Genomic DNA, 14884 nt, shown 5'->3' on the forward strand with positions numbered 1-14884 from the left:
GTAGGCATTTCATTCCATTTATTCCTTCAGTAAATATTTATTAAGCACTACCTGCCAGGTCCTATGCTAGATACTGTGCAAGTAAAGAGGAGTTAAATGAGATCCCAACCTCCGGGAGTTTACAACAAAGTCTTTTCCGGATTCTGGCAACCCTCCACCCCCACCCCAACAAAACTGTAACAGACAACCACTAGGGAAGGGTCCGCTGTTACGTTCTGCCTTACCACTTTGTACTTCCCTTCCTAGCATTGTCACGATTTCAGTTAAATAGTTGAGTAATTAATTGCTTGCTACCTGTCTGCCACTAAAATCTTAGCTCCGTGGGAACAAGTATTTCGTCTCTTTTATCCTCTGCTTCATACCCAGCGCCTCGCGTGGCTGGCATAGAAAAGACGAGCAACTAATATTTGCTGAATGGGTGGATGAACGTTAGAATGAATGAAAAACCAAACGAGTGTCGAAAACCTGAAGAGTCTGTAATACAACATAACCCGTACTATATTAGGCGTGCATAGTACTATGGGAATTTACAGAAGGAGCATTCAAAAGTCCGTCTTAATGGGGCTGATTTCCAAAGCAGAAAATAATCTCTTCAGTATCTGAGGCTTGCAGGATACCGTCCCCCCCTGGCCTCCCTAGAGTTTAACAGGGATTCTTCTCTGGAATATCAGAATCGTGCCAACAGTAGAACAGCAATAAGACTGGTTAAATGACCCAAAGGCTGGCATGCACAACGTCCAATTAGGTCATCACCGGCTCAAAGCCATAATGAATAAAAGGGTTCGCTCCCTGGTGTAAGCGCACAGCCGGGACTAAAGTCGGCAGCCAGCCTCCACGTCGGCGTTGGCTCCTCGGGAGGCCGCCAGTCACATGACTCGGACCGCACCAGCCTCCGGCGCCTGGGTCGTTCCGCGCATGCGCAGCGCTCCGGGACGGCGGGCCGGAGCGCGCTGACAGCTTCCGGTTTGGTTTCCCCGCCCCTGCGTGGCTAAAGCCGTGCGGGTTCGGCGGTGGAAGCCGTGGGGTGGTGGGGTGAGGTGGGGGCCCAAGCGGGGTTCCCGGAGCCATGGCTTGCTCCATTGTCCAGTTCTGCTACTTCCAGGACCTCCAGGCCGCCCGGGACTTCCTCTTCCCTCATCTGCGGGAGGAGACCCCCTGCGGCGCCGTGCGCAGGGACCCCAGTAAGTGCGCCTAGCCTCGCCGCTCCCTTCCCCCGCCCCGCCGCGGCCCCTGCTCGGCGGGTTCGGGTCTCCTGGCCGCCCCGCCGCCGCTGCCCTCGGGGCGCCTCGTTCCCCCCGCGCTTCCCTCTTCGCACCGCGGTGATCCCCTGCCCTCCTCGTCCTACAGCTCCATCCCCCCGGGCGGCGTCGGTGTTGTCTTCCTCTCGCCCAGCTTTCTCCCAAGCCACTCGCCCTCTGGCCCGAACTGCGCCTTGCTTCCTGTCGCCTCTGCCGACCCCACTGCCCTCGCCCTCCTCCCCAGCTTTCTTTCCGAGTGCCCTCTCCGTCCCCCCCTCCCTCCACGGTCCCCTGTTCTGCACGGCTTGCTCCGTGATCGCATCCTTCTTCCGCTGCCTTGCCAGCTGTCAGCGCTTTCTCCCGGTACTGCCTCAACCCCCCGCCCTCTCCTCCATCCCTGGGACTGTGGCCTTCTGCCACCCTCCCTCCCGAAACTGTTTCTCATCGCCCAGTCTCTCTTCTTCTAGCCCCTTCCCCCCCATTCAGATGTAGAGCATAAATGCCTGATTGACAAGTGAGTGACTCCTGAGGTGGTGAGTAAGCGTCTCCCGTATAAGGAAAACCTGTCAGGAAGTGAGGGTGAATCTCCAGCAGGAACTAAAATTACAGCAACACGGCCAGGAAAAGTTAATTTCCTTTACTGAGCTGAGACGCCTTCAACCTGTTATTATCGTCAAACAGTGTTAAGTAAGCCCTTATCCAGGTAGTATAAAATCCCAAATCTGGTTTATTAGATACTGCATAGTTTCTCAGAATTTCCCACATTTCTCCTGTTGAAAGGGTGTGTGTTTTGTGTTTATTGGTTTCTTCGTATTTCCCACCTGAAGCGCAATTGGTTTTGTAGTACCGTGCTTGTGCTATACTGGAATGGTGATAAAAGGCCCACTAAATGAACTCCTTCCCCTTTCTTAAATGTAGAAGAAATCAAATCAGAAGTATCTGAATATTTACTCTGTGCCCATCAGTAGTGCTGCAAAGCAAGTAAGTTTGGTGGTCTCTGCCATCTAGGAGCTATAGTTTACTGGGACAAATAAATTAACAGCTGCCACACGGTGTGATTGAGATATACACATATGTGTGTGTATATATACCCGTACATATGCGTATATGTTTCTGACACTAGCTGACACTCCTTGAAGTGGTGATACGTAAGCCCACCTTTGAAGTAATGGTTAGATGCATAGGGGAGAGGTAATAGAAGGTACAGAGGAAGGGAGGCCTGAAATGAGGTGACCTTTAGAGAACTGAGAAGAGCTGCATGGCTGAAGAGGAGGATGTGGGGAGATGAGGCTGTGAAGGTGATAAGGAGTTTGATCAGGAGAAACCTGTGGAAGTAGTGGGATGCCTTTGGAAGGCTTTCAGCAGAGAAATGACATGGTCAGTTTGTGCTGGTATTCAGTTTTTGAATACCTTTTATGCACTTTGGTAGCAGCGTGGCAAGATGGGAAGCAGGGACATTGGTGGGAGCTTGTTCCAATAATCCAAGAAGCCGTGTGAGCTTGAACTAAAATCACCCCCAGGACTGGAGAGGAAGAGATAGATTGGAAAGCTATTAAGGAGGTGGAATCTACAGGACCTAGTGAAGATGCGGTGATGGGATTGTAGCTGATGAGCGAGGGCGTTGAGAATGCCTTTGACTTGGGCAAGCGTGTTTAATGAGAGAGAATGAAGGAGATAGGCTTTGGATCTTTTGCTTGTGAAATGTTTGTGGTATGTCCAAGTGAAGGGGTCCAGTTAAACACAATCTAGAGTTCTAAAACTTAATAAGGATCCCGGGCCAGAGATGTTAATTTGGGAGTTACCAGCAAAAAGGGTCAGTTCAGTCTCCAAGATAATATGCAGTGAAGTGGGGGTGCCTGGGTGGCTCAGTTGTTAAGCGTCTGCCTTCGGCTCAGGTCATGATCCCAGGGTCCTGGGATGGAGCCCCGCATCGGGCTTCCTGCTCCATGGGAAGCCTGCTTCTCCCTCTCCCACTCCCCCTGCCTGCTGTGTCTCATTCTGTCAAATAAATAAATAAAATCTTTAAAAAAACAAATATGCAGTGAAGTGAACTGAATACTGATGATGTACCCTTAGAGGATTCTGATATTTAAGAGTCATGTAGAGGTTAATGGGAAGAAGACTGAGAAAGAGAGGAGAACCAAGTGAGAGCAATGCCCAGGAGCAGAGGGAGGAGAGGATTTGATGAAAGAGTGGTCAGCAGTTGCAGATGCAGCTGAGGTCAGCTAAGGTAGGGACGCAAAAGTGCCCATTGGTTTTAGGAAAGTGGAGGTGACTGGGACCCTAGGACAGTTTCCATGGAATGGTGGAGGCAGAAAGCGTATTTATAGGCTATTGAGGAGCTAAAAAAAAGTTGACTTTTTCAGGGAGCCAGGTTGTACAGGATAATGGATACAGGACTGTGGACGGGGGATGTAGAGGAAACAACACATTCTCTATCCCACTGCCACCCCCCTGCTCTTCTTTCACCTGGGCGGTGGCACCAGTCTTCTCATAGAACTTCCTCCTTCCACTGTTGGTTTCTTGTAATTATTTCCCCAAAGCAGCCAGAGTGAGCTTTTAAAGACAATTTAGATCATAACATGCCCTTTTACAACTCTTTGGCTTTCTGTTGCACTTAATATAAAATCTAAAGTTCTTATGTTGTTTACAAGGCCCATGAGTTCCCACCTCCTGCCACTTCTTGCACCCCATACTACTCTCCCCTTACTTTTTTAAAAAGATTTTATTCATTTGAGAGAGAGAGAGAGAGTGTGCACAAGCAGGGGGAGAGGCAGGGAAAGAGGGAGAAGCAGACTCCCCGCGGAGTTGGGAGCCCAATGTGGGGCTCGATCCCAGGACCCCAGGATCATGACCTGAGCCGAAGGCAGATGCTTAACCATCTGAGCCACCCAGGTGCCCCTCTCCCCTTATTTCTTGTGCTTCATACACACTTTGTTGTTAAACCAGTCAGGCTCATTTGTGCTTGAGGCCTTTGCCCTTGCTCTTGCCTCTGCTTTGGATGCTGTATGCAGATCTTTGCATTTTAGCCGCGTCTTGTTAGTCAAGTCTCATCTCAGATGTCAACATCTCACGGAGGCCTTTTCTGGTCACCTAATCTAACAGTCATTCCTGCCCCCTTGATCACATTTGTTACTCTGTCGTATTATCTTATTTATCACTGTGTCTGTGTTGTCCCGTATGGTAGCCTCTAGTCACATCTGGCTCTTGAGCCCTTGAAACATGGCAAGTGCTACCAAAGAACTGAATTTTTAATTTTACTTAATTTAAGCTTAAATTAATTAAAATGTGCCAGGTGCGGCTAGTGCCTACCATATTGTATGGCGCAGTTACAGGTGCTAAAATTTAGGCGCATACAGGTTGAATACTTGTCCAAGGTCACACAGTGAAGTCTAGTCTAAGGATATGAACTCAGTCCAGGCAGTTGGGGATATATAGTCGTACCCCAAAGCATCTGGATTAATTTGCAATATGCTTATGGGTTTACACGTGTGATTTAATTTATTACCCTTTTAAATCAAATTCTTAGGTTTGTATATATTGGTATTATTGGGGCTATCAGCAATTCAAGTAGAAAATAGAGAAAGAACCTCTTAACCAGTGAGCCCCTTTGCCAAACCGATTTTTTATAGTTAAAACAGTGCTTTAATTTACAAATAAAGATCATCAAATTATCTTTTCCAACTCTTGATAATTTATTTGGAATTCTTGGGATGACTAGCACTATGGATTTCCATAATCACTGCGGGTCTTGTTTTGTTAAAAAAACAAAAAAACGGGTTTTATAAAGAGCTCTTCATTAAGACAACCTGAACTAAGCGGGTAGGACCTGCCGTAACCTACTGATGGTGTTTGGCCTTGCTTTGCCTCACTTTTATTAGTGTTATAAGTGATTACTGGTAAGGGAGTCATGAGATCATTTTATTTTCCTAGCTTATAGTTTTAATTTCTTATCCCAGCTCATTTCTAGGGGATATGTAAAATCAGAACAACAACAATGATAATCTCGAAGGCTTATTAGTTGGTTTAATTATTTTAATGTGGACAGCTGGCATAGACCTAATGGTACCTGGTTCCTGGGCACCCAGAACTCAGTACTACTATTCTGTATTTGAATTGCCAGAGAACAACAGTATGACGTTGTTACTTTGTGTCCTCACTTATGAAATGAGAATATCTTCTATGACTTTAAAGATTTTATTTGTCAGAGAAAGAGAGCGCACACAAACAGGGGGAGTGGCAGGCAGAGGGAGAAGCAGGTTCCCCGCTGAGCAAGGACCTGATGTAGGACTTGATCCCAGGACCCTGGGATCATGACCTGAGTTGAAGGCAGACGCTTAACCGACTGAGCCACCCAGGTGTCCCTCTTCTATGGCTTTAAAAGAGATCTTGAACCCTACTATTTCCCAATGTTTACATTAGTGATAACTATTAATAATTGTTTCTACTCAATCAGATGCTATTTCAGACAAAAAATTTGGTTTCATACTTTGAAAATTCAGAGATGGGTAGTAGTAGGGGTCACCACACAAACTACGGTGGCATAATTTCCAGTGAGACTGGATTTTTAGACCAGAACTTTCTGATATTTATAATTGAGTTGGGCAAAAAAAAATACATTTACAGAGAGAGAGAATCAGAATATTTGGAGGGAATTACAGTATTGTGGATCTCCTAATTTACTTGATAAGAAAATAATTTCCTAGTGACATACTAAAAAAGTAAGGCAGCTTTCCTTCTTGCCTCTTTTACCAGAAGGATAGAAGATAAATCATGCAGGGAATTACGTTGGCACCATCGATTAAAGTCATGTTTTTATATAATCACTGAGCAAAGTGTGCTTTTTAGGATAACCTGAAATCATGGGGTCACTTTACATGATGGGATATTACAAAGGGCATAAAATACCCATTTTTTATGCTTCGTGAAAATGCTTTCTCTTGTTTGAGATCCTACTGGGGGGAACGTTTGTAAGAATTTCAGAAAATTTATGGACTTAACGGATTTTGTTAGCAATTTAAAATTGGAAGAGGCTCTCATAGATAAAATTTGTCAATGAGGAAACTGAGACACGCATAGTCTTTAATTCCTGCATAGAGCTAGTGTTTGTTGAGTACTTCCTATGTGCTAAGCACAAAGTAGTCTTAAAGGGTGAATAAAATAGGTCCCTCTCCTCAAGGAGCTCTCAATCAGTCAGCAAAGGAAATAAGCATGTAGAAGGAGTGTTAAAGCGTTGTCCTATAATTTGGCACATGATGGTTGGAGAATGGAGTGTAGGGAACTCAGGGAAGTTGTCTTAGAGGAACCGTCATCTTCACCAAGGCTTAATTGTTTAATAGATGCCCGTCAGGTGGAGGGGGATGTGAAACAGGATGGGGTTCAGAGCTGCAAATAGTAAATTGTGGGAGAGTAGGGTATGGTGAGGGATGAAGCTGCAGAGATTGTACCAGGAACTTAAATTTTATGCAGTAGCAGGGTCGTCAGATGGAAGTTAAGAGTACTTTGGAGCTACATGGAAATTTGCCCAAGGGTTACTTGGAAACAGGTAGTTTTAAGTAAATTAATTTCCATATACTCTTATGAAAGTACCTACTTTTCTATCCTGCCCTTCTCCCACTTTACTAAAGGCTCACCTTTCACACATTCTGAATATTATTATAGTAAGTTGTTCCAAGGTGTTTAAAAAAACTTCCTCTGTAATCAATGCACCATGAACTCCCCCATCCACCTCACTGAGACATTTCCAAATAATTTTTGCTATTTATGTTCAATAGTCATCAAAATTTGTGATCTATGTATGTTATTCTCAGTTGTCAACTTCTAATAATAATTGCAATAAGTCAAGAAAAATTCTAGTATGTGGAGTCTTACCACAAGAAAACTTAGTTCATGTTTTTGCAGAGAAATTTTTGGATTAATAATAAAAATATATTAATATTACATTAGAATAGCACTCTGGAGGAAATGGAATGGAAATAAGAATTTAAGGAGAAAAAAGGACTTATAAAATTACTTTTAGAGAACATCATTTTTAAAAAGATGTTGGTGTGTATCATTTCCCTATAGTATGTATATAGAGTCCACTGAATAAATTTAAAGGGATGGTATACATTTATATTAAAATGTCCATGCTTATTGTAATAAGGAATTTCATCCTTTGTGCAAGGGGTACATACCATTGAAAACCTCTTGGGGTGTATATAAACAAAAAGTTTGAAGGCAGTCTTCTGTAGGGCTCAGTCATTCCCAATCATTTTTTTTCCATCATAGCACACATAAAAAAAGACTTGGTATCTGGATAACAAAAGCAGTTTTGAAAAAGAAGAAAAAAGTTGGAGGACTCAGACTTCTTGATTTCAAAACATTACGAAAACTGCAGTAATCAAAACCATCAGATCAAAGTAATCAAATTGGTACTGGCATAAAGACAAATAGACCAGTAGGCTAGAGTCTGGAAATTAATCTTTGCCTATATGGTCAGATGATCTTTGACAAGGGTACCAAGACCACTCAATGGGGAAAAGGACAGTTTCTTCAACAAATGGTATTGGGAAACCTGCATATCCATATACAAAAGAATGAAGTTGGACCTTTGTCCTACACCATATACAAAAATTAAAATGGATTAAAGACCTAAATATAACACCTAATGCTTAGAAGAAAACAGGGGAAGTCTTCATGACACTGGACTTCATAATGAGTTCTTGGATATAACACAGAAAGCACAGGCAATGAAAGCAAAAACAGGCAAATGGGACTATATCAAACTTCAAAACATTTGTGAATCAAAGAATGGGATCCAGAGTAAAAAGGCAACCTATGGAATGGGAGCAAATATTTGCAAATCATGTATCTGATGAGAGATTAGTATCCACAATATATAAAGAACTATAGAGCTCAACAGCAAAATAAACTGATTAAAAACTGGGCAAAGGACTTGAATAGACATTTTTCCAAAGAAGCCATATAAATGGTCAATAAGCATGAATAGATGCTCCATTTCAGTAATCATAAGAGAAATGCAAATCAAAATCATAATGAGAGATCACTTCACATCCATTAGGATGGCTATTACTAAAAAAACCAAAAAACAGAAAATAACAACTGTTGGCAAGGATGTGGAGAAATTGGAGCTTTACACTGTTGGTGGAATTGTAAAATGGTCCAACTGCTATGGATAATGTGGAATTTCCTCAAAAAAAAAAACAAAACACCCAGAATTACTGTATAACCCAGCAATCTCATTTCTGGGTATATATCCAAAGGAGGTAAAAGCAGTGTCTCAGAGATATTTGTACACCTGTATTCATAGCCCCACTACTCACAAAAGCCAAGGAGTAGAAGTAATCCAAATGTTTATTGATGAATGAATGGATAAACAAAATGGGGTGTGTGGGTATGTATATATATACATATATATACATATATACAAAAAAATGAATATCATTCAGCCTTACAAAGGAAGAGAATCATACAACGTGCTACAATGGGAATGAACCTTGACACTATGCTAAAGACATGCTGTATGATTCCACTAAAATAATTAAATTCATAGAAATGGGAAATAGAATGGGGTTACTGGGACTTGGGAGGAGAGAGTAAAGGGGACTTGTTTAATGGATATAGAGTTTCATATTTGCAAGATGAAAAAATTCTAGAAATCTGTTTCACAACAATATGAATATACTTTGCACTACTGAACTGTACACTTAAAAATGGTTAAGATGGTAAATGTTAGGTTATGTTTTTAACATAATAAAAATGTATGTCATTACTATGGTAATAGATTGGTCATACAAAATAAATAAAGCTGCTCATGGTGGGAAGTGACCTGCTGGAAGTTCTAGTAGCCCCAAGCCTTACCTGGCTGTCTTGAGAGATGAGAGGATTAATATCTTGGTTCACCTATAACCTATTTGCAGTTTACTAGGAATCTCTGCTATAGGCAGAGGGTAACCATTGATGGTTTTAAGTGAAAGCATAGCATTTCAAGATTTGAGCTGTGGACAGATGGATTTGGTGGCTGTGAAAAGAATAGATCGGGTAGGGGCACCTGGGTGGCTCAGTCATTAAGCGTCTGCCTTCGGCTCAGGTCATGGTCCCAGGGTCCTGGTATCAAGCCCCGCGTCGGGCTCCCTGCTCAGCGGGAAGCCTGCTTCTCCCTCTCCCACTCCCCCTGCTTGTGTTCCCTCTCTCGCTGTGACTCTGTCAGATAAATGAATAAAATCTTAAAAAAAAAAAATCTGGGTAGTTTAAAGCTGGAGGTAGGTGACTATTTGGGAGATGTTTATAGAAGTCACATGCGGGCCTTCAGAAGTAAAGACAGAACTAAGGCAGTAGCAATGGTGATGGAGTTTGACACTTGCTGGAGTTAGCAGTGGCAATCTATAAAAAAGGAATTTGAGCCGAGAAATAGGATAACCGGCTAATATTTTGGAGACATTTTTATGTCAGCAAAGAAAGAATGGATGGGAGTGGTGAGTGAAAGTGGAAGTAGAATGACCAGTTAGGTGGCCATTGCAGTATTCCAGAAGGGGAGGTAATCTTACATTGGTATTCCTCAGGCATTATTTAATTTTATTTAAAGTGACAGTCCTGGGGGCGCCTGGGTTGGCTCAGTCGTTATTAAGCGTCTGCCTTTGGCTTAGGTCATGATCCCAGGGTCCTGGGATCGAGCCCCGCATCGGGGTCCCTGCTCGGCAGGAAGCCTGCTTCTCCCTCTCCCACTCCCCCTGTTTGTGTTCCCTCTCTCGCTGTCAAATGAATAAATAAAATCTTAAAAAAAAAAAAAAAACAAGACTTTGATTTAAAAAAAAAATAAAGTGACAGTCCTGGAATTATAAGACCAGGTATTTTTTGATGACTACTGTGCTAATACTATTTGGAACTATAGAGACCCTAAGTGTATCTTCCTCATGCAAAGGAATCATTGAATCCTTTGATTCAGTGAATCCTGGAATCCTTAGCCGAAGGCGTAAAACATCAGAAATCCACATTTCGCCTTTGAAAAGAAGACCAGAGACAGTCTTTCAAACACAGATCACTTTTCTTTGTACCATGTGAGCCTAGGTCTCACATGTAAATTGTCCAGAAGAGAGAATGTCAAGAGAGACATAGTTACTCATTATCACATTGCCTTTTTTTTTTTTTTAATTAGACATGAAAGCCACCTTTTGGCTACTCATCCCACCTTCTAGGTGTTAAAACTTTAGTGTTATGCTGCTCAGTATGGTAGCCACTAGTCATATGTGGTAATTTAAATTTAAGTTTAATAGAAAATAAAAGTAAAAATTCAGTTGCTTAGTCATACTAGCTACTTTTCAAGTGCTCATTGACTACATATGCCTAGCGGATACCTTATTGGATAGCACAGATCTAGAACACTTCCGTCATCAAAGAAAGTTCTCTTGTGCTGCTCTGGTGAGAATCCTCTGAGACCTGCTGCTTGGGTATTTTATATTATCTCATTCTTGTAAAATATAATTCTGTAACTTTTTTTTTGTTGTACTTAATTATTATAACGTCAACATCTTTCCAAGTTTGTATATGTAACTCTATAACATTTTTTTCTCATGGCTGCACAGTGTTCCAGTGAAGAGTACCAGGCTATATTTAACTATTTCCCTATCAATGAACATTTAGATTATTTACGAAATATTTGCTATAAGAAAATGCTCCAGTAAGCATCCTTATGCATGTCTTTACGTGGGATATTGGTATTTTTTTTTAATTTATTTATTTGAGAGAGAGAGAGAGAGAGAACAGACTCCCCACTGAGCAGGGAGCCTGATGTGGGTCTCCCTTCTGGGACTCCAGGATTACAACCGGAGCCAAAGGCAGATGCTTAACCTACTGAGCCACCCAGGCAACCAGGATATTGGTATTTCTATATGTACATTTCCAGGATTGGAATTGCTGAATAATAGAAATTCACATTTTAAATACTGGTTACAGTTGCCAGATTACTCTAAAAATTGGTCAGGTTCATTCCTATCCATGGTGAACAGAAATGCCTATTTATACACACATTCATTGTCATTCTGTGTTATCAGTTCCTTTGACTTTTGCTTTTCTGATAAGTGAACAGTTCTCATGTGATAAGATTATTAGGCTTTATCTGTATCTTTTTAAAGAGCAGCAGGTAATAGCAAAGTTAAGCTGGTATTGAAATAATTTAAATATAAAAAAAGTTTTCTCACAGGGGCTAGTTGAATATTAGAATGTGTTAAATAATAGTGTTGAATTGGCTTCTTTAAAACATGCAGAAATTAGCAATAGCTAGCATTATTTACATACCTTCACCCACATATTGTAATGGCACACCCTTACCTTCCAGTAAAGTAAAGTAAAAACTTACTTGACAACAGGGGTTATTAGAATCCTAGAACCGAAAGGGCCCTTAAAGATCTAGTATTATTTAGTGATGGTGGTTTGAAAGAAAGAAACTCTGCTTGCTGAAATGGGATGGCCTCATTTTAGATTGCTACGTATTTTTATGTGTTGAAAAGAATATGCTAATATGAAATTTATTTTCCCATTTCCCTAGAAATAGAAAAAGATTAATAATTTTGAAGCATAGGAAATTAACCAGCTTCTCTCTCTTTTTTTAAGATTTTATTTATTTATTTGATAGAGGCAGAGCACAAGCACGAGGAGCGGGAGAGGGAGAAACAGGCTCCCTGCTGAGCAGGGAGCCCGATGCGGGGCTCGATCCCAGAACCCTGGGATCATGACCCAAGCCGAAGGCAGACCCTTAACCGACTGAGCCACCCAGGTGCCCTGCAGCTTCTCTATTCTTTAGTTATTTTTCACTTTGTATTGCTACGTGTTGGGCTCTTTGCCTTGGCCAAGAAGAACTGGCTAAAATTTGTTGAAGTTTTTGAATTATTTACAAGTCATAGGTTCTAGAGGTTCTTGCTCCTTACAGAAACAAGTACATTTTGTTTTTTCTTGTCTCAGAAGAGTGGAAATGAATGTGCTTCTGTGCTGATAAGATCTTTTATTAGACCATGGAGATTAAGTTTTTCATTTCCTAACATTTAATGATTTCAGTTTCTCATTTAGTTTTTGATCTTGACATACTCATATTGGAAAAGGCAGATAGTGCCAAATTAATTGCCCACTTCAGGATTCAATTTCCTTTCTAGCTTCAGGTTCTTGTTATATGAGGAACACACTCAGTTTATGAGGACAGTCTGTTCAGAAGCAAATCAGAATAAGGTATTTTTGGAATTAAAAAGAGCTATGGAAAACAAATTGAATTTCTTATTTGAGCTTTTGTTGGTGGAATAATTCATTCACTGGAAATATCCTTAAAAAAGACATCTGTAATTTTTGATGACTGAATTAAAATGTGTTTTCTCTGTGTTTCAATGACTGTCATTTATCAAATGAGAGACTGAATAGTTTTTTTATACTAGTATAATCTGAGCTCTTCAGGGAAAAAAATTCTTTCCAGAAGGAGATATAGTTACATTTTACATGTTGAAGTTAAAGTCATTGGTTTTAGGGGCACCTGGGTGGCTCGGTCGTTAAGCGTCTGCCTTTGGCTCGGGTCATGATCCCCGGGGTCCTGAGATCGAGCCCTGCATCGGGCTCCCTGCTCGGCTGGAAGCCTGCTTCTCCCTCTCCCACTGCCCCTGTTTGTGTTCCCTCTCTCGCTGTCTCTCTCTGTCAAATAAAATCTTTAAAAAAAAATAAATAAAGTCACTAGTTTTATTCATTCAGGCAAAATGTTGAACTTGACCATGATAAGAACAACAGTTTATGCTTATGTTATCAATTCCTCTAGACAGTTCACAATAGTCATCTTCAGTGACAGGCTAGACCAAACAGATGTGCTCTAAGGGTAAAATACACATCAGATTTTGAAGACTTAGTAGGGGGTAAAAACTAAAATATCTCATGAATAATTTAACACTGACTGCATATTGAAATGATATCTTGGCTCTATTATATTAAATAATATCTATTAAGGTTTCGCCTGTTTTTTTTCTTTTTTAAAAATATGGCTACTAGGGGCGCCTGGGTGGCTCAGTCGTTAAGCATCTGCCTTCAGCTCAGGTCATGATCCCAGGGTCCTGGGATCAAGCCCCGCATCAGGCTCTCTGCTCAGCGGGGAGCCTGCTTCTCCCTCTCCCACTGCGCCCGCTTGTGTTCCCTCTCTCACTGTCTCTCTCTCTCTGTCAAATAAATAAATAAAATCTTTAAAAAAATAAATGTGGCTACTAGTCAATTTAAAATTGTGTGGCTTGCATTATATTTTTATTGGACAGTGCTAAGTGCCTACCAATGATTGAAGAGTCTTAACTGGAGAGAAAGAATAGAAGGGTGGTGGCAGTCAAAGGAAAAAAGCATATTTAGGATCAGATTTGATTGGCATTAAAGTTTATCACTGAAGGTAGTGTTCTTAGAGTAATCCATGGACAGTCTGCCTCAGATTTGCAGGGTGAGGCCAACCCTGAAATTTCAGTCATCCCTAATTCATTATTTGCCTTTCTTTTTTTTTTTTTAAGATTTTATTTATTTATTTGACAGAGAGACACAGCAAGAGAGGGAACCCAAGCAGGGGGAGTGGGAGAGGGAGAAGCAGGCTTCCCGCAGAGCAGGGAGCCTGATGCGGGGCTCGATCCCAGGACCCTGGGATCAGGACCTGAGCCGAAGGCAGACGCTTAACGACTGAGCCACCCAGGCACCCCCATTATTTGCATTTCTTGCAGAGTTTTTAAGGCTACCTAGAGAGAGAGGAAGCTGCAGAAGAGACAGTAACTCTGGTTTTATTAAGGCAGTGAGTGTGAATCTCATTCTTTTAGTTTTTTGATCAATTTTGTTGAATTGGACTTCAGCAAAATGAAAGACGTAGGAAGTTGATGACAGTTAAAGATTTGCGTTTCAGAGATTGGGTGCTTGCTTCTTATTTAATAAATGAGGAAAACACTTAAAATTACCTTATAATTTAGTCTAGCCTTTGACTGAAATGAGTGCTACTTAACTCAGTGAGCAAACTGGGTAAGTGCCATTGGCTTTATGATTTAGTGATCTGTGGAGTGTTTGGAATTTTTACACAGGACCCTAACCACCCCAAAGAGTTGTATGTTCTGGTGCCCTTATTCTATAATACACTTTGTTAAACCTATTTACTGCTTAAGTTATACCACAGCTTAGTATTAAAATTCAAAATCTCCTATGGGTGATTTTGTTACAAGTTGCAAAAAGAATTATCAGAAAAACTCCTATGGGCCAGGGTAATTTTAATCTATTTATTCTGAGACAATCATGGTGAACTATTTTTAGCTTTTCTTTATAGTAAATGATAATAAAAAGTGTTATTTTGTCATGAGTATGTAGAACTTATAGATCTTAGGTCTATAAGGTCTTTAACAGTTCATATTGACATTAAACAGTGTACAGTTTTTAAATATATGTTAAATACATTGCTTTTGTTATCCACAACCTTGATTAAGGGTCAATTAAAAAACACTGATAATGGGATCAACTGAAGAACACCAACCTTCATAGAAAAGTTACCAGAGGGAAAGACTGCCTGAATAAAATTGTTTACCTGAATGGCAACTTGATTAGACATTCATCAGCTTTTTTTTAATATACACCATTCTTTTTTTTTTTTTTCAATAATGTGCTTGGCC

The 14884-nt window shown here is 41.1% G+C and overlaps 1 protein-coding gene across 2 annotated transcripts in view; it reads left to right on the forward strand.

Annotated features, from left to right (window-relative positions):
* Positions 1 to 997: 997 nt before the first annotated feature.
* Positions 998 to 14884, forward strand: part of RAB3GAP2 (RAB3 GTPase activating non-catalytic protein subunit 2) — a 95941-nt gene continuing 82054 nt past the window's right edge. For both annotated transcript variants that reach the window (XM_028104662.2, XM_028104663.2), the window contains exon 1: positions 998 to 1181. In XM_028104662.2, coding sequence (XP_027960463.2) covers positions 1067 to 1181 — 115 coding nt within the window. In that variant the 5' untranslated portion in view covers positions 998 to 1066. The remainder of the gene's footprint in view (positions 1182 to 14884) is intronic.

The sequence above is a fragment of the Eumetopias jubatus genome, unplaced genomic scaffold (assembly GCF_037043125.1).
Source record: "Eumetopias jubatus isolate StellerSeaLion01/CBP00866 unplaced genomic scaffold, mEumJub1_p1.0 scaffold_12, whole genome shotgun sequence".
In the NCBI taxonomy this organism is placed as follows: Eukaryota; Metazoa; Chordata; class Mammalia; order Carnivora; family Otariidae; genus Eumetopias; species Eumetopias jubatus.